Source organism: Hyposmocoma kahamanoa, unplaced genomic scaffold (assembly GCF_003589595.1).
Source record: "Hyposmocoma kahamanoa isolate Upper Pololo Valley unplaced genomic scaffold, ASM358959v1 87, whole genome shotgun sequence".
NCBI classification, from domain to species: Eukaryota; Metazoa; Arthropoda; class Insecta; order Lepidoptera; family Cosmopterigidae; genus Hyposmocoma; species Hyposmocoma kahamanoa.
In genome coordinates, this window is record NW_020654422.1 from 10,573,445 (window position 1) to 10,593,920 (window position 20,476).

General features: G+C 39.2%; 2 protein-coding genes across 6 annotated transcripts in view; one reads left to right on the forward strand and one right to left on the reverse strand.

Annotated features, from left to right (window-relative positions):
• Nucleotides 1-3,540, forward strand: part of LOC113235051 (tyrosine-protein kinase Btk29A) — a 32,000-nt gene extending 28,460 nt beyond the window's left edge. For all 4 annotated transcript variants that reach the window (XM_026470588.1, XM_026470591.1, XM_026470589.1 and 1 more), the window contains 2 exons: nt 1,852-1,985; nt 2,199-3,540. In XM_026470588.1, coding sequence (XP_026326373.1) covers nt 1,852-1,985; nt 2,199-2,300 — 236 coding nt within the window. In that variant the 3' untranslated portion in view covers nt 2,301-3,540. The remainder of the gene's footprint in view (nt 1-1,851; nt 1,986-2,198) is intronic.
• Nucleotides 3,541-6,551: 3,011 nt separating this feature from the next.
• Nucleotides 6,552-17,567, reverse strand: LOC113235144 (CRAL-TRIO domain-containing protein C3H8.02). 2 transcript variants are annotated; one of them, XR_003310847.1, is made up of 5 exons: nt 17,381-17,567; nt 16,951-17,160; nt 9,875-10,086; nt 9,332-9,507; nt 6,552-8,484 (listed from the first exon to the last, which is right to left on the reverse strand). XR_003310847.1 is itself a non-coding variant. In XM_026470740.1 (4 exons), exons 1-4 carry the CDS (start codon nt 17,534-17,536, stop codon nt 9,411-9,413), a joined length of 675 nt encoding a protein of 224 aa, XP_026326525.1. In that variant the 5' UTR covers nt 17,537-17,567; the 3' UTR covers nt 9,074-9,410. The 2 variants fall into 2 exon arrangements, 1 of the variants encoding a protein (XP_026326525.1); XM_026470740.1 differs by lacking the exon at nt 6,552-8,484 and having other exon boundaries at nt 9,074-9,507.
• Between the last annotated feature and the right edge of the window lie 2,909 nt (nt 17,568-20,476).

Below are 20,476 nucleotides of genomic sequence, written 5' to 3' on the forward strand. Positions count from 1 at the left end.
TCGGCGGGCAAGCGAAAGTCACCTTTCGACTTGTAAATAGTATGGTGTTATTAATGCATCTCATTGTAGTCGGCTTATCTCTAAGGACTGGTAGTCAGCCACGCCAATCTGGGTTCAGACAGAGTTTCGTGAACCGGCTTTGGCAAGCAAAGTTCCAAGGCGACTGTTGTGTTGATAAATTTTCAACAATAATTAGGATTTGAAGCAACATTATTTTGGATTTCTACGTCCGACTGGCAGTAACGGACGTCATCTCGGAGGAAGTAATACAGTACGATGTTGTTCTTCGTCCCAGCTCCGCCAATTATTTTACTTACCTTTTATGTTAATGTATTTAGATAACTTTATTTGATTTTTAATTCGGGACTTAATATTATAAAACATTTTTTAATTACCTCGACGTTTCGGACGTTTTGCAACGTCCGTCTCGAAGTCTTGAAGGGACTGAAGGGTGGGTGTCAGCATCTTTTAGCCGTGCGAGTTTTTCTAACTACCCGCAATTGATCTTCATTATTTATTTGTGCACTAGGGTTCTCAACAGACCGACACAACACTCACGACATCCGGCCACTTGTCGGGCGATACTTGATGTCGTTTACATTTGCTGATAACTGGATCCCATGACGATGAAAGCTTAAAACCGTTTTCTCAGTTGAAATCATGGTGTTTTTAATTTCAATTTCTTCACGTACGATTCTACTACAGTACGATTTCTATGTCATGAAAGAGAAGATATAGAAAGATATAAATAGAAGGCATAGAAAGGATCATGAAGCTCAATCCAGTGCTTTGGTCCTGATTCCTGCAAATGCTCGGTTATTACAGACTTATTGACCTGACGGTTCTTAACAGCCGCGATGTGTTCTTTAACCTTTTCCGCTATGGTGCGTTTTGCCTGTCCAATATGGGAACTCCCACAAATGCAATCAATCTTGTAAACGCCCGGAGATTGAAGGGTGATCTGACATGCCCCGCGACCTTAGATAACGGCGTAAACACAGTTTTATAGAGTATTTTTTTAGTACTGTACCGATTTTGTCCGTTATTCCTTTCCCGTAAGTCATGCACGTTGGTTGCCTTAAAACGTCAGGACGTTTCCCTTTAGCTTTCCGCCGTGATTGCCGTCTGTTCACTCTGTACCCGTTCTACCTAAGGACCTTCTGAACATGGGATATCTCATTCTCCAAGAGTTATATTATATTGGATATTAATCCAATAATTAAATTCCATTAGGAATTGAGGTGCAGTTGTAATTTCTCAATTTCCCTTTCACTACCCTTCATAATGCAGAAAATATCATCAACATATCGTTCCTGATCTCTGATGACTGTCCTTATACGGTGAGTGACCTTGGCAGTAGCGTTGTATGAGACAGGCTTATATACGAGTGTTATTTAATAAACTTGTATTTTGCTATCGTAATCAGCAGAGTCTATTACCACAGTGGTATTTCCGTTGTCAGCCCTAAGAACCAGGATATCCTCGTTTTTCCTTAGGTCCTCATGAGCTGACCGCTCTTCTGCAGTGACATTACTTGTCGGTAGCCTCGCTTTTCTGAGAATAACCGCAACATCCTGTCCAAACACCTCCGCATCACCAGAAGGCACCCTGTTCCGCGTTATTGCTTCTTCCACTCTACTGATTACGGTCTGATACGGAACTCGTTTAGGTGTCAAAGCAAAATTCAACCCTTTCTCCAGTACACTTACTATCGCATCTTTCAAGATAGTGCGGGACAAATTTATAAGTGTTAGGTTTAGCATAGCGACTTTCACTCGGATTCACGTTTTTTCCGTTACGAACAAGCAACTTGTCATATTTCTTTTTATGTAACTTTACTTTGTTGTTTAGGTGTTTTAATGTGGGAAGTGTTCACATGCGGGAAGGTGCCCTACGGCCGCATGAAGAACTCTGAAGTCGTGGATATGGTGCAAAGAGGGCAGGTGCTCGAGAAACCAAAAGGATGTCTGCCTGAAATTTATAATGTAAGTTTGTATTGCAGGTTTACAGTTTAAAATAAAAATACAATGAAGTGTGTGCATAAATTACTACTGATTTGTCATCTGCCTTTACATTTACATTTTAGTGCACATGTTTTGGCGCGTATGTTTAGGGGATGTATTCTACATAAAACAGTAATATGATGAAAAGGACTTCCTTCAGTGACGTTAACTAGTAATGACCTTGTTACACGACAGGTCATGCGGGAGTGCTGGCGACACGCACCTGAGGATCGGCCGTCGTTCCGCATGCTGAAGGAGGAGCTGGCGGGCGTGGCGCAGAGCGTGCTGGCCGATTGACTGCGCCTGCTGCTGTCGCTGCTGCGCCCCGCGCCGCCTGCGCCCGCGCAGTCGCCGTCGTCGACCGCGTCACTGCGCCCCTCCCCTGCCGCACACCCCCCTCCCGCCACCACACTGCCCCGCGCGCGTCGTCTACACGCCGCCTCACCCGTTTGATACTATGCCCGCGCAACACTGCTCTATCTCATGCTCAAAACATGGACGGACTCCTGAATGAACATACTACTTGCAAACACGTTTACTTGGAGTGGAGTGACGATGATTTTGAACTCGTCAACCCCACTTGCTCCGTCCTGTTCTTCTACATTCCTATCACTGACGCGGCAGCAGCGAAAACAGCCCGATAATCGATACTTGTGACTGGCTGGAACCATGTACGACTGACTGATTTCGTATAACTATTGAAAATTCTAAAGCAAGAAACTAATCGATTTTATAAGAAACGTCGTTCAAACCGGCATCGAAAGTAGACAATAAACGGTTACCGGACTCACAATGGAATTAGATAAATGGAATTGACATTAGAATCCACATTTTAACACTGATACAAGTAGCACCATCCATTGCCGTTCTATCTTACTACAAGATATTGATTGGCTCAAAGGGTCCTATTATGTTATTTAGACTGTATGGTAATGTGGTAGTATTTTGTATGGGGATTGGTAGTATTGAATTTGTAATAGGACCTCAGCACGGCTGTATCATCCTAGACACAATTTTAGAAAAACAGTGTACAGGATTTGCTACAAATAATGAATTAGCTAGATATTAAGCAGTCTTAATAATAAATCAGCGCTATGCAGCTACTATTCGAATGTGATTCATCTGACACTTATAGGCCCATGTTAGTGGAAATGGATTCCACGGATAAGCTCGCTAATTAGTTCTGTAATCTCAGCTAAAACGGTGATCTTAATAGTTTTATGTCATCATATCATTATCTATTATAGGCATTAAATTATGTATGAATAATATAGCTACATAACGTACTAGTCGCTATACGAGATGACGATTTTCCACATTTACACTTAGTTCATAATTTCTTACGCACAATATTCATAAACAACTTATTTAAAATATTGGAAGTCACTGCTAACGAATTATTAACTAACTAAACAGACTAAACAATAACAATACATATTCGACAAAGACTACTAACATTTCTTCACCAATTTTGTGATAAACACCAAATACGTTTTCCTAAAAGCATTTTTATTGATAGAAATTAAACATATTTCCATTAAATAGCATATCATGCGTGCCTTATTCCAGTGTAACCATGATCGAGGTTTTGAAATTTGGCCAGTCAGAAAAAAAGTCATTTAGTTGGTTTTCGTCGCAAAGGACTTGATTTAGTTGACGTATCAAATTTATAAAGGTATTTTACTGTCCACTCTAGAACAAGCTTATTCTAGCGGCACTGTTTTCAATCTAGCTTAAATAGTCGCAAAATTTTAGAATTAGTCGCTCCTTTGTTTACAAGATACAACAGATTTACTATCTCCAGGTTATACACGTGTTAGTCCAGGAGGCCATATAATTATGTACATATTTTGCAAAGATAGTCATATTCTCAGTATTGTTAACTTTTTAAAATACATTCTACATTTAAGGTTTTAATCATTTGTAGTTTTTAAATAACTTAGCAAGCGAACAAAAATATACTGTTACTGACGTTATGATTTAAGAACTGACATGATGTTTATTAGCGTCAATGTCGTGTTGGGCTCTCAGCCTACCCTAGACGAGCGAGTCGCGTATTGTGCAGTTACGTATAACTATTGCTCGAATAAATGAAGGTCATTTTGAACTACAAATTGGTATGAGGTTTAAATGCAGTAAGAAACAATTGGAACGGAGGCCTTCCTTAGACACATTTTTTATCGTGTATAATTTTTCTACGTAAGTTTACCTATCAATGAACTACTTTTAATCTACGATTTGAATGGTTTGGTGATGAATAGTGACCAGTAAAACACCCTTGTACTTTTGAGGTGATGGACCGACTACATCTAATTTTTTGCGACTGAAACCGAAATCTAAATTACGACTTATTACCTGAGTAGTCACGTCAGTAATTTCTGTTCGCGATTATGGCCACCCTGGAATAAGCCACGCCATATCATTGAAAGTTAGTATTGTTTAATGTGCCGTATTTATTATACCTTGATTAGTGTAGATAGATTTTATTTTCTTTTGTGATTTGCATTAAAACTCTGCACACTTGTTGCAAAATTGTAATTCTACAAAAATATTGTTTTAATATTAACCAGCAGTGACAAAAACGTGCCAATTATTATATTCCACGCAAATAGAAATCTACTTTTTATAGATTTGTACGGTAGACATTATTTAGGCGTTTGACTGAATGAAAATGTTTCAATGTATTATTATTTATTTTACTATGAAAACAGTATTTGTGACGACTTGATGAAACATTTTGTCTCCTAACAATAAAGTCAATACGTCCAATTGTAATTTTTGGATGGATATGTTCAAGGTGGATTTTATTTTAGTTATTTAAGCTGTAATTGTGTTTGTGATAAATATGCGAGTACTTGGTCATACAAAGTTTTTCATTAAGTTTAATTTATCGTCGATAACTATTTTCGTGTTTTAATTAATCGAATAAAATTTAAACAGTACAATGTATAATTTCGTTGGACCATGAATGTTCAAATAGAATAATTTGCTTCCTTGTACAGGATTAATTTGTAACTATTTTATAAATCTATTAAGTCAAGTAAAATGATTGTAAAATTATTATTGGTTATTTTATTAACTTTTAAACTCCATAGATCTCGCAGATCATAGGATTGTATCGGCCCATATGATGATAACCTCTGAACTATTTTGATGGCGTAGCATGATTGATGATGATTGCTGCGTGATCTGATCTGATCTGCGCGATGATTAGACTCACTGCGCTTACGGAGTTGATTCTTTCAACTGCCGCAATCCGACGAAACTTATGTACGTGGTTGCCGCGTGCTATTGTTGATCTGCGTACAATTTATCGTGCAGTTGGTAAATGATAGCCGGAGAGTCAAAAACAGCAATTGATATCAATAATAGACGATACACGCTGTACGTTATACAAATTGCTTCCATGTGTGCAGTTCACGCTATCAACGCGCGCCCTTTGCAATCCGTCTGTTTACACCCCTACGTAATGAATTAAAAACCAGACATGCTTACCAACATTTATTTACTTTTTGTTATTTTATTTCTTACGTCTTATTATATTATGCATCAAAGTAACAGGAATTATACTAAACTAATAAATAGACTATGCAATACAATCTCCATAAAAAGGAATGTCGTTTGACAACAAGTAAATTAAATAAATTGAGGCAATAATTAATCCAAGAACATGTTTTTGTTCTTGGCGGAGCATTGATGTAGTTACTGCATGCATGAAAGCGTTTATGTAGTTACTGACTACTAGTTATTAACGACAGTTTGGTTATCAACGATCCATCAAGATGACAGATATTATATCAACTCGCCCGCCTCTAGTTTACGTTTTGACTAAGTATAAATGCATTAAAGTAGGATAATATTTTCAATTCCTAAGTAATCTCATTTCAAAAACAATTTGTGACATTATCATCATCACTGCCCCTTAACACCCACTGCTGGGTATAGACCTCTTTTGCAGGCCAGCTCACTTGGGCCTGTGCGAGTCTCATCCAGTCTTCCGGCCACCCCGACGATATCTTCCGACCATCTAGCAGGTGGTTTACTTTGAGGACGTGTCGCTCCTATAGGGTACCACTCAGAGCCGTCTTGGTCCATCGGTCGCCGTCCCGCCTTGCAACATGTCTTGCCCATCTCCATTTTAGGCTCGCGATCCGCATACCGACGTCTAAGACTTTTGTTCGCTGTCGTATCTCCACGTTGAATATACTTATGTGGCATAAAGTAGGAAAAAACATCACAATTATCAATTATGTTATGTATGATCAACTGTGATGACAGATGGAATAAAGCACTAGTGGTTAAAACGTGGTTACATAAATGTGGGACGTCCTGGAGCGACAGCGGCATAGGTAGACGACATTGACAAAGTCGGGGGGTCTGCTCTTGATCTTCGTACGACATCCGTCCTTAACAATTACTGCCAAATAAGCAATACTTGACCAAATGAAAAGACGCGTGATGCGAATGAATCTTCATACTTGACACTTGTCTTTTGATTTTGTCGAATATTACTTATTTGACAGTAATTGTTTCGGACGGATGTCGGTCGGAGATCGAGAGTAGACCCTCAGGCTCAATTTACATTGCAGCGGAACGGAATGAAATGGGAGCGTCAATTTCGCCTCTCTGCGCGAGAAAGCGCGCGCGGTCACTGGAATGCTCGAGCAGTAGTATTTCGTCGACGTTTGACGTTACACTGCGCCTACCTCCGCGCCATTTTCGCGGATTCGGCAGCCTGCGGATTTCTCGCGAATGCGCGAGGATTCTCAAGAATTCAGCGGAAACACGCTACGTGATTTTTGGCTCGTATCTAGTTTGACGTTACACAATTGACCACAAACTTCAATACGGTATGTACAATATCGTTACAAAAATTCGCATCTATTCCGTTCCGCTGCAATATAAATTGAGCCTAACGGGTCATAGATGGGTGAGACTAGCAGAGTTCTTGGTGGGTGGCAGAAACCACTGGAGGCGTGGATGATGATGATCAACTAGTATGCTACATTAAAAATAATTAAAAGAGACATACCCTGTAGTTTTTCAGGATTTGCTTAGAGTGAGTTGTTTACGTCACATATTTCTTAATTTATCCTTCCATATCAATTAACACATATTAATAAAATTAGACACGTGATAGAGTGAACTAGAGAGGTGTCTTTTTGTGTTCGGTTTATGAACACATTAAAGTACGGAGTTTCTACTGCCAATATGAACATCTACTAAGTATAAAGAAAGATTGTGAAGAAGAAGAAGAAAGAAATTATGTGTACATGAGCTTTGTACTTATAGTAAAACAAAATTAAAAAGTTATTGTCCTGGATTATATATACTAAGGCTAAACAAAATAGTACTTGCAAGCTTTTGTAGAGAAATCATGATAATAGCTACATTCAACTTATATCTACTAAAATATTAAAAGTATATGGCAGATTTAATGTATACGGAAGGAAAGCTCACGAACATAGTATGACTAGAGTAAAGGTCTATTGTAAGTACATAAATGTACTAATATTATTTTAAAAGCATTAAAATTAAATATGGTGAACAAATCTTCAAATACAAGTAACAGAAGTTTAACAAAATATGTGTAATATAATCTATAACAAACTATGGCTGTTAATATAATTAAAACTATATTAAGTACAATTTCTTAATAGTATATGAAACAAAACATGTAACAAAATAAAGTTTTAATAATTGACTGTTTGGTGTCACAGTTGTTACAAAAGTAGATATATTATGTACTGTTGGGTGATTTTCCGAAAAATTTCAAATAGTGGAAATTTTTCCGGAATATCTGAAAAATTGGTAATATTTAATTCGAAGGCTCATAATATTACGTTCTTCGTTTAGAAATATCTTTAGAGTTTTATTTAGCGTGAATTATAAAATAGCTAAAAAAGTTAAAGGTTTTCATTATCCTGGTTTGCAGTCCGCCAGCGTAATGCAGTAAATGAATGTAGTCGAAGCGTGCAATTGCACGCTAATAATCCTGCTTTATGCCGGCGGACTGCAAGGCAGGATAATGGAAGAGCCTGTTTAGAGAAAAATGAGATTTAAAATGATTGGACAATGGAATCATAGGTAAAAATTTTCGACCAGTATCTTCAACTTTTGACGGTGTCACATGTCAAATGCGGAAAGAATACGAGAAAAAACAATAAGAAAAATATTCGGAAAATAGTGACTTTTTCAAAATGGAAATTTTTCCATGACCCAACACTAGATATATGAAAATCTCACAAATGTTAATTTTGCATTTAACAATGCCACTAGTTATAGCATAAAAGTAACATTAATTTGCAGCACTGATTTATTGTAACATTTTAGTTATAAATGCAATAGTAATAAATATTCAAGGTTACAAATTCCAGAAATGTTTTTACAGCATATTAAGGAAAACTAAAATTGTGACCCTTAAAGGTATTTTTTAAACTTCCTTTTTGCTTACAATTGCTAGGATTATGTAGTGTGTAACATAAATAATAAGTTGGCGTAAGCATTTCATGCTTAGATATATGCGGTCGCTCACAGATTGATGACGCGCTCTGTTGTATACTCTTGTAGCATATAGTTTTTATAATAAGTACTATAATGAAATGAGTGTTCTCTTTATATCAACCACATATACATATATTCCTGGATGGATTGTTACTTTTTTAACTAAATGCCATCCAGGGATATATGTGGTTGGTATAAACAGAACACTCACTTCATTATAATATTTATTATAACGCGCACACACTCGTAGCTCCGCACTATGGAAACCCTGTGTCGCGGGTGCCATGGACACACACATAGACAACGACAAATTACACCCAAACTCGCGATAGAAACAAATGTAGGCCATACAAATATTTCTCCCGGCCCGGGAGTCGAACCCAAGACCTCTGCGTGGCAGTCCGGAAATAGTAACCGTTCGGCCATGGAGGCAGTTAAATATATTTATCATAAAAACTACATGTTACAAGAGTATACAACAGAGTACGTCATTAATCGATGAGCGACCGCATATATTATCTAAGTTTGAAATGCTTACGCTAACTTATTATTTATATTTACACATTGCATTAATTTTTGGGTCATTATCAAAAATTTAATTCAAAAGTAAATAAAATATTTTCAGTACCAAATGACACAGACAATGATCTTATATACAGGTATGTAACAAATTAACATTGTCAATCCTATAATTAGACTTGGTCTACAATCAGTCTAGGTTGCTGAGAAAGTTTTTTAAAATACAAACACTGTATTTCTATGTTTACTTTTGAATTAAATATTTGACAATTACCATTTTATAAATTTCATACACTTAGTTATACATAAATAATATTACCTACACAATGTACATGCTAGTCAATCAAGAATCCATGCATTTGGTCGTTGTGTTATCTGTTCCCTTCACATGTCAGTGGGCAAGATATCTGGTATCAGATATTGACATAGATCCATCTCCGAGTTAACAAATGTCACTTTACCTGCTGTGTTTTCATCTAGCCTGAAATAGAATTATTATTTATTTACAAAACTGTAAGATATAATATTATAATATTATTCTGCATGCATAAAAAATATGGTCCGTTTGCATTACATACATTTTCAGATGTATTTTTATACAAAAAAAATTTAGTGCAAACACTTCGAAGTAGCAGCTCCATTAGAAGCTTGCATAAGCACTGCAGTGGTGCGGCAGCAGCGCGTCTGTAACTTTTAATTCACTAATAATGACTGCAACTGCTAGCGCGCTCGTGTCACGACACAACGTGCAATTGCTCTTCTATGAAAATTTGAAGTGTCTGCAGCGCTTCTATAAGCGTCTAATTTGAAGGCGCGTTAAAGACTGTATAATTTTTCAAGCAACTTACCATCCTTTTATGACAGCCCAGCACCCGGAGAAAAAAGTTGGAGCATTGACAATAAGACATATGCCAAGTCTTTCAGGATAATGCCTGCTTAGCAACCAGATCAGATTTTTGAGCACCTGATAGTCCATACAAGACAGTGTGAAATTGTTCAAGTCAAATACAATGCACAGGTTGTCTATTACTTCTTCAAAACACCTTTTGCTTGCATCTTCCTGATAAGAAAACAAATAGGAATAAGTTTAGAAGTATTACTTCTCAGCATTATTACGAACTAGAGTTTGCATTTAACTTGTTAGTTCATAGGTTTATTTTTTAAACATAAACTGACGCTGTGGCCGAACGGTCACCATGCTGGTTTGCCACGCAGAGGTCCTGGGTTCGATTACCGGGCCGGGAGAACTATTTGATCTACATTTATTTCTCTCGTGAGTTTGGGTGTAATTTGTGGTTGTCTATGTGTGTGTTCATGGTACCCGTGATACACGGTTTCCCTAGTGTAGTGCTATGTGTGTGCGTGTTATTTATTTAGGAAAGAGGTGCTTTCCCACCGGTGAGGCGAGACAAGGCGAGATGAGGATTGAAATTTGTATGACAAAATTTGAATTCTCTCCTAGTCCATCTTCGGTGGAAATGGTCTAGATTGACGGGGATGGGCAAGGCGAGAATTGAAATATTTTTTGGTGTAATATTGAACCTTGTTGCTGCCTTCATGGAGTATTATACTCTTTAACGGAAACACGATTTCTCGCGCGATGTCGCGACTGCCGGCACGGTCTCGCGCAAGCTCGCGATGGCTATTAATATCAATCGCGAAATTGGTTAGTACATACGATTTGAGATTAAAAAAAAGATGGTTTCATCTGATTCTTCTTCTGTTAAGACATTTAATAATAATAATTTACAGGACATGTTAGTTCAGCCGTGTATTATCGCTAGGTGAACTGAACAGCACTGAATCTTTACTATCCACAATCACAGCGCAAGCTCGCAATGGCTCGCACGAGATATTAATGGCAATTTTTGGTGGAAATGGTGGAAAACCACATTTAGTCTTCTGATAGACATTTTAGTATTATACACAAAGTTCAGTAGTCAAGTTTTGATTGATTTATGCACGTAACAACTACTTTCTATAATTGTTATTTAAAAAGGTAAAATTTAAAAAAATATTGACTTTAACAATGGTTACATATCGACTATGAACTGGCAACCGGTACTATCTCAATTTTGATAACTTTACACCATGGAGAAAAAAATTGTTTGCGTCATTGCGTCATTTATACTATATAAAAATACGTAGTGTATGTACATATGAGCGCCGACAATAGACCAACGTGTCGGCGGCGTTTCGGCGGCGCGGGCGCGACCCTAAAACGAATTTGTATAACTGTGTTAACTTTTTCAAGGGAAAAAATAAAATTACGTATTTTCTATAGTAGTAAAATTTTTATCAGTTCGATCTGGCGCTCCGATTGTATACACGTGCACGCTTCCGTCTTGTGTATGCGTAGTGAAAATGGTGACGCCAGAAATTGACAAATTATTTTTTTTAAACAGAACATCTTTAAACATAAAGTCACTAACTAACTTTTGTCGCCCATCTATGTCACCTCTCCTGAGGCCGGACGGCACGCTGGCCTATACTGCCGAAGACAAGGCAAATCTTTTTGCCTCACTCTTTGCAAAGAGTTCGCGTCTGGATCTAATCTTACCTCAGGCTGGCTGCACTATGGCGCCAATTCGCATACACCAAAATAAAGCTAGCGAGGCAGATGGAATTCCGGCACGTCTTACATAACTGTGCGCCTGAGTTTTCTCCTTTTCTCATACGCTTACGCCTGTACCGCCTGTTCCTGAACCTGTGCCGAAAAAGGGAAGCAGAGCTGACTCTGTCAACTAGACCTATCTCAGTCACTTCCATACTCTGCAAGACTATGGAACGTGTGCTCAACAATCGTCTCCTCTCGTACCTTGAAGACCGTCTCCTCTCGTACCTTGAAGACCTCCTCAGTGATTGCCAGTACGGATTCCGACGAGGGCGACCAACTGGGGATTTTCTTGTGTATGCCTGTCACATATGGTGCGAGGCTATAGAAAAGTAAAGCGAAGCACTCGCCGTGTCTTTGGATATTTCTAAAACCTTTGACAGGGTCTGGCACGCAAGCCTTTTAAGTAAGCTTCCCTTTTATGGGTTTCCCACTGACCTTTGCAATTGGATCTCGGATTTCTTGAGCGAATGTTCGATTCGAGTGGTCTTAGAAGGCTACTCTTCCGAATATATGCGATAGATTCCTCAGGGTTCCGTACTGTCTGCAACTCTCTTTTTGCTGCATATCAAAGATATGTTAATTCCAGGTACCTTTGCGTACGCTGATGACAACACAGTTGTAAATATGAACTTGACCAATGCAAGGGTCAGTGGAGAGAAAATCCAGTCTTGTCGAGAGTCCATAGTCCAATCCGTTTGGATTTCACACTCAAGACAGTCTTCGATTGGGGCGATGCCAATCTTGTCAAATTTACCGCTACCAAAACACACGCGTGTCTATTCTCCACAAAACGGAGTCCTTATGAGCTGACTCCGACTTATCGTGATATATCCATACCCATAGCCGACTGTCTCCAGCTACTTTGAATGGACCTGTCGGTCTAATTTGTATTTCGGCAGATACATTGAATCCATGGCCAAATATGCAGCAAGGAAGCTTGGGATCCTTTCCAGAGTGAGGCGTTACTTCACACCGGGACAAGCACCATATCTTTTTACGTTAGTTTTGATTATAGTGACCCTCCCTACCTACCCTTAGGGCATACGAGAAGGACACTATAACCTGTGCGCACAGGAACCTTACAAGTTCAGGTTCTGACCCCAGATCATCCAGTGCACAGGGTTGTCACCGACTTCTGTCACTTGAACTCATCCGGTTCTTCGAGAGGCTAGTGCCTCGGGTGAGCCGCCCCGGGTGCACGTACAGTATCCTCCCTGTTTTCCAGATAGGTACCGGAGCTGTAGGCACGCTCACTTCCCGTTGCGCATTGCACAACTAGCAGTTGCCACCGTTAAGCCGTCGACTCTGAGTCCACTACCAAATATCCTCATTGGTGGCGGAGCTGTAAGGCACGCTCACTTCCTGACGCCGAAAAACGACGTCTCTCAGTTCCCAATAACCTAAGCGGCTGGAGGGACCGGAGGATATCTAGCTTATCCTCTACTAACTCTCCGGGCTAGTGCCGGAGATGCCAGTCGCAGTGTCCTGCGACAATGGCCGAACATAGCTTCCAACTTAAAGGGCAACTCACGTGCCCCGCGCGTCTCCTCGCATACTAAGACGCGCTAGCTGCTCACGAGACAGACGCCCCGGCACAAGCAAAACCGGGGCAGACAAACATGTCCGTCTCTGCAGCTAACCACAAACCCCAGCGAGTCCTTACCCAAGTACGGGTCCGCCAGAGACGCCCGCAAAGGCGTATCACTGGCGGAGGGCTTGGCCCGGACGCCCGCCGTACCCTGGTCTTGCCGTCGAGCCCGTAGTCTCTCCGGAAAACCCTATCTCTCGGGTCTGTAGATGGGGACAACACACACCTGGACAGTTGTTTCAGCTGTACCAAGCACAAGTATGGTCTTGCATGAAGTACTGCTGCCACCTTTAGGATGGCTCTGCTACATATCAACTGGCCACCTTGGATTCAATTGACAACCGTGCCAAGAAGCTTATAGGTGACTCGGAATTAGTGGAGGCGAAGCTGCAGAGCCTTGAACACCGCCATAAAGTTGCCTGCTTATCGGTATTTTACAGGATATATCACGGAGAGTGTGCGATGGAATTACACGATTTAATTCCGCTTTCCCCTTTCCATCACCGGGGGACTAGGCGTAGGCTTGGGTTCCACCGCTATGTTGTGGATATTAAAGATTCACACGAAGCGTTATGTTTCCACATTTATATGGCGAACGGCTATGGAGTGGAATTCCCTGCCTGCAGACTTGTTCCCAGAACGTTATAACTTGAGCCTTTTCAAGGCGAAAGTAAATAGGCTTTATTTAGGTGTGCATGCTCCATCGTCGACCTCATCGTCACTTTCCATCAGGTGAAATGAAGGTCAATCGCGAACTTACATTTTATAAAAAAAAACTTTTATCTCAGAAAAGTCATTTTCTGGCGTCGCCATTTTCACATACGTGTGGTGCACTACAAGTTTCCGGAATGAATAAGAAAAAAATACTATAAATGGTCAGAAATTAATTTATTGTTTCTCAAAATATTCTCCAGTTATAAATATTAAAATATAAAAGTAATGGGACTTACTCGCGTAGTATTTTAGTCGGAAGCGGTACGACTAGTTTCGACCATAATCGATGGTCTTCTTCAGGGGTTGAGTGCAACGTTCGCGACCGCGTCACGTCTAGCACTGCGCGCTGCGGCTCTCTGCGCGCGCGCCGATGACGCAGTCCGCAGTGGGGAACTCGGGAGGCTCTTCTTCGCTACTGCTGTCCGTAGGATTGTTGTCGGGAACAGTCCAGCACACAGAGCTCACCACATCGTTACCACTAACATCAGCAGCTGCAAACCGAGCGCCATGAAGACACAGCTTCCAGGTCGATGGCAAGCTCCAGCCTCCGTCTCTATTAAAATTTGGTCGCCTACTTATTTCAATAGCCTCTCGTATTTTACGGGGCACAAAATACTTCTCCCGCGCTCCCCTTCTTACTTCTCCCCCTGTGAGTTATAAAACAGTTATAAATATTTTTAAAAACATTTATGCCAGTCGTCCGTGACAATCTCAGAAACATATTTTTCATACCCTTCGACAGCCTCTTCAGGTGATGAAAATCGTTGACCGCGTAACTAGTTTTTAAGTTTTGGAAATAAATAAATGTCACAAGGTGCCAGGTCGGGACTATACGCGGGATGGCTCATAAGGTCAACGTTCCTCACCTTCAAAAATTTATTTGTCTGTCTGGCCATGTGAGAACTGGCATTATCGTGGTGCAAGATGATACGGCGTTTACAGTTATTTTTACGGAGTTTGTCAATAACTTCCGGCAAACAAATGGTCGTGTACCAATCACTATTCACGGTACAACGATTCTCAAAAGCAACAGTACCACGTCTCGAGTTTTATTAAAAAAGAAGCAATCATCCGCTTAGAGGCATTTTGCACGCGCGCCACATTAGTTGGTTTCGGTTCATCTCGAACGACCCATACGCTCGATTGCTGCTTTGTTTTGGGATCGTAACTATAAATCCATGTTTCGTCACCTGTTACTATGTCCCACACCAAATTTGACGCCTCTTCGTTGAATCTGGTAAGCATGGCATTGCATCAAGTGACGCGATCCGTTTTTTTAGCCTCAGTCAAATTGTGTGGGATCCACCGAGAGCACAACTTTTTCACACCCAAATGTTTGTGTAGTATTGATTGTATTTGACTCATGCCTATGCCTAAAGATGCCCGAATCACTTGCATGGTATGTCTGTTTCGATCATACGGCGCACAGCATCGATGTTTTTGTTGTTCACAGCAGTGGACGGGCGACCATCACGAAATTCGTCACTGAGATTCACACGACCGCGTTTCAATTCTGCAAACCAGCTATAAATAGTCGTCTTGTATGGTGCTTCATCGCCAAAAGCAGTTTGAAGCCGAGCGAAACTCCGCTGAGCTGTTCAATTACACTTAAAGTCGTAGAAAATCATACTACGAAAATTGTCACGAGTTAAATCCATGGTGATATAGACAACCAATTTCTAAAATGACGCCACAATGTAAAAACAAGTGACTGTCGGATGAAACAAACTGTATTGTACAGCCAAAGAGTTCCATTTTCAAATGTTGTAATTACTTTTTAAATATTGTTTATGTAAATGGCCAGTTCCGGAAACCTATAGTGCGCCCTATGTACACAATACGGAAGAGTGCGCGTGCGTACGATCGGAGCGCCTGATCGACCTGAACGGCGGCGCGTCGATTGCATTTGAAAAACGCGGCGGCAGAGGCGCGCCGGAACGGCGCTCATGTCTAAGTGTATGTGTAATAAAAATATTTAAAACTACGTATTTTTATTGAATAGATCAGATGCTATATAAATGACGCAAACAATTTTTTTCTTCATCTTGTAAAGTTGTCAAAATTGAGATAATACCTATTGCCAGTTCACAGTCGATATGCAACTTTTAGGCTGATAAAAATGCGTTTGCATCGCGACACTAGCGATATAGGCAGTTGAATTGATGCAAATATGCTACTGCATTAATACCATTACTTATGTTTCACCACTAAACACGGGTATCGCGATTATATAGCTGCTTAAGTGGTGCATGTTCGTAAAGGTAGACATTAGCAACTGCATCATAGGTTAACAGCTGCAGGCACGCTGCTAAAAGTTGATGTTTATTCCCACTAGTTCAGTTGACAGGACTACAGCTACTTTTCTGCCCACTTGTCCTGTTAACTGAACAAATGGGATTTACGATTCCCAGTAGTTCTGTCCGATTATTTCCACTAGTTCTGTTACACTATTCTGTTGATAGAAGTACTGGTATTTTTTCCCATTTGTTCCGTGGTACAATTCTAGACTGAAAACTCATACACAGAACTAGTGGGGAGAGAAAATGCTCAGTAATTTTGTGCAGAAAACTGTCTATTTATCAACAGAACAAATGAGAAGAAAAGTACCAGTAGTAGTTCTGTCAACAGAACTGTACAACAGAACTAGTGGGAATAAACGAAAATTGGCATGTGTTCTTAAGGATAGACTATTTGAGGTTTTCGTCATTGATCACATTATCGTCAAAGAGTGAATACCGCATATGTGATTTCTCTGTAATTAATAGTAATGTTTATAGTTAGCATTTGAATTAGTTAAATTATACCTCTTTCAGATACTATATTACTTTAATAATATATTTGAGCAAAAAGTTTATAATTTCTACATTAACAAAAATCAGTAAAATGTGATTATGTGTATTCACGTGGTTTTCACTCTAAGGCCACATTATGAATTTTAATTATTATGGATAAACTTTATCACTTGGTAATGAAAGACTGGTTTCAAACAGTAGTATTAAAATTACCAAACAGTAAACAATGAACTTGGTCAAATCATCGATGTTCCTGTCGCTTGAGCTGTGGTTCTTGGAGGGAATATAAATAATGGGTCGACCAGCAATATCCCGGTGTCTTAGCACCCTAGCTTTATCTGAATACTTTTCTATGAGCTCCTTATCATTTTGTAACTCTGATACTCCATAATCTGCCCTCCACTTGTTAGTTTTTAATAGAGCCTGAAAATGAAAGAGCTTGTGGTAATAAAACTACCTAAACTGCCATGGGAGTATGCGAAATCGGTAAAAGAAATTTGTTCACAAGTTAGAAAATTTTATTATTACTTCTTGTGTTAAAGAATGCAGTGAACATGACATGAGAGCATTAGTAACAAATCAATACATTAGAATTTGATTAAGGGAGCGTTGACCTGAAAAATAAACAGGTTTGGGAACGCACTTGGAATGCATTGTCGACAGTTTTGAAAGCTCGTAGATATCTTCGCAATGAAAAATCATTGTGGTACTGCCCTGGGTCAGCGCTCACGATTAAATCCATCCTATCTTTCAGCTGTCTCAAATCGTCCTCGTTCACATGTTTTAGTTCCTCCGCCATATTTGACGATATATTCAGGGACTGAATATCAAAAATACTGAAAATGTACAGTTCTTGCTTCAGTACGCTACTTTCAATTATCTCTTAATTCCCCCGATAATTTCCTAAAATTCTGACAGTTTTTTTTTCTTTTTATTTCTCTTGGCTTTTCGCGGTAAGCTTTTTAGCCACTGACCTCTCTAATTTAGTAGTTTGTGTCTCTAATGATACGCTGCTGGATGGACTGAGCTTGCCATATCAAGTGACAGTGAATTAGTGTTGCCATGTCCAAAATGTGGTCGACGGTGATTCTGCTCGTAAAATACGGTAGATCCTAAAGAAATTACGGTGATTGGGCCAGGAAAAAAAAAACAGCGTAATTATGGTATATTATTAATTTACTATACTTTCAATAGTAATTTAACTTTGTAAGAGTAACCTTTTACGAGAATGAATTACCTTACATACTTCAACTTATACTTAAGTAAATATTAATAATAATAAAAACCAATTTAGAGCATAATTTATTTTTTTATTATTTTCAAAGGAAAATTACAATTATAATAAGAAAAAATTAAATCTAACCATTTACAAAAATGAGGAGAGGAATACCTTGGTAGATTAATTTCTAAATCTCATCCTTTTTGTAAAACAACAATTGTCAAATACATCTTAATTTTTATAAATGTTTTGATTTAATCTTTTCAACATTTCCTCGTCAGCCTTAAAATTGACGCATATTTGCCGATGCCTTCGGAGAGACTGCTGCATCAAAAGATTTCCATAAAGGGGGCAGAATATTATTAATTTAATCGCATACATCAATCTCGCACTTCCTCAACTATGCTTTACTACAAAAAATCCAGCTCCGACAGTCAGTCGGTTAGATTACGGTAGATTTTGTCACCGTTGTCATGTAGATGGTAAGTGGTAAATTTGTGCTGAGTACGGTGCATTTACCGTAATTACGGTGCACATGGCAACATTGCAGCGAATTTTTATGACAATTTGAAGCGCCATCGTCGAGCGTCCCGGGAACTAAAATTGACGCTTGTTGCTTGTTTGATAATGGCGAGTCCCTATATTGCCCAACAACGTAATGTCCGACACAGTAATGCTCGACACAAGAATGTCCCCCAGGAATGCGCGACAAGAGAATCCGTTGCATACGGCCTCTGTATTCAAAGGAGAAAGCAGTATGTACGCTTAGCTTTCTGCTGTTTATTTTTCGTTGGAAGTGGTTCTTCATTTTACCGTGGCTATTAAAAAGGGTAAAAATAAGTTATTAAAATCGCTAGCTGTCATTTGCTAAAAAGTAAAAATTAATAAAGAAGAGTTAAATTTTGGAAGATCAGACATCACACTCTGAACAAAGCCTTTTAAAAATGATGATACCACGTGACCTTTGTCCCCAATTCCTGTGCCGGACATTCCTGTGTTGAGCATTCTTGTGTCGTACAATGTACATTAGCGATAGGACGAGGTGTATTTGTTTGAACTCGAGTTAATCGAGTTGACTTGACTGCTAACTTGAGTTAACTCGACTCGGTGTTTGACAGAGCAACCGTGAGTCGCGAGTAAAATTCGAACCGACGATTCACCGAGTTGGACACGATCGACCGGCCGACCGCGACTCGAGCGTGACCGAAAGTCACCGAACCGACCGAGTTCGCTTGCGTTCATAAAGTGTAGCTCGACTTGACTCGTTGTGGGAGTAACTCGAGTTAAATAACTAGACTCGCCTATCGCTCGCGACTCGCGTGCGTGCTCTGAAGGTCACCGACGGCGACGGCGACGCGCTGTATGAATGAAGTATTCGGTTCGGCGACGGGCGGTGCGGGTCAACCGAGTTAGCTCGAGTTCATAAAAAAGCAACTCGAGTTACTCGTATAACGAGTTAACCGAGTTAAATAACTCGACTCGCCCATTGCTATTGTAAAACGCCAGCACATCAAGCTACATATTGACCATATTGACGTATCTTGTTCCGTTGCACTGGAGGCGATTTTCGAACAAAAATGTGTAGTCTGATGTGCCGTTGTCCGTACATTGACGGCTCCCGATAAAATAGCTCGCTCCGGCCTTCTTTGTAATATATTTGCGATATATTTGAGAATTTTTATGAAAATCACAGTTTCGTAACGGTATTTTGGGGCGATTCCAGGTTTTTATCTCGATAGTGGTTTTCGTGAACATAATAATTTACCATGAGAGTATGTGTATTTTGTAAAACTCGCTATGAAAAGGGCAGTGGAATCATTTTTCACAAGTGAAATTATCATATTTTATTAATTATAGGGACATTGGGACATTTTTATGATATTTTATCACATTTGATTAAAGTAACAATTCATTTTTCTAAGATAGTGTTGTGTAAAGGTTGTGTATAAGTTTCATATAGAAAAAGTTTTTTGTGTTAGATTTCTACATTAAATATTATTATATAGCGTTTTGTACTTATTTTGGATAGATCAGTAGGTTATTAATATGTATATGGCGTATATTCCGGCTTGATAAATGCGGTAAACAAAAAAGTTACCTCAAAATTTTGTATTATATTACTGTGTGGGCTCAACTTTAGTATACGTGACGTCGAGTTGGGCGTTCAAATAGAACCCCAGAATACAATAGAACATCCTACTCAAAAGGAACCCCTCCACAAATTTCCAGTTTTAGGATGCCAAAATAATTTTCGAGAAAATTTTTGAAAATCGTGAAAATTATGTCAAAAAAGCACACGCCACTGTAATGATATTATGTGTCGTTTAAATTTTGAAAGTATATTACGTTTTATTGGTTTTTAAAACACTATTTAATAGCATTTACATTATATTTAAAATATTATTTCTTAAGAAGGTTACTTTGAAATAGTAATGATAATTCAATAACAATTTCGTAATTTCAACAATAAAACGCAACGTCATTTATCGCGTTTGTTTTTTTCTTATTTCTCTTGGCTTT

Coding starts and splice junctions, on each gene's coding strand:
- LOC113235144 (XM_026470740.1), bottom strand. CDS start 17,536: ATGGCGGAGGAACTAAAACATGTGAACGAGGACGATTTGAGACAGCTG. Junction 17,161..17,380: donor CTGTCGACAATGCATTCCAA/GTGCGTTCCCAA, acceptor TTTCATTTTCAG/GCTCTATTAAAAACTAACAA. Junction 9,508..9,874: donor TGGGCTGTCATAAAAGGATG/GTAAGTTGCTTG, acceptor ATTCTATTTCAG/GCTAGATGAAAACACAGCAG.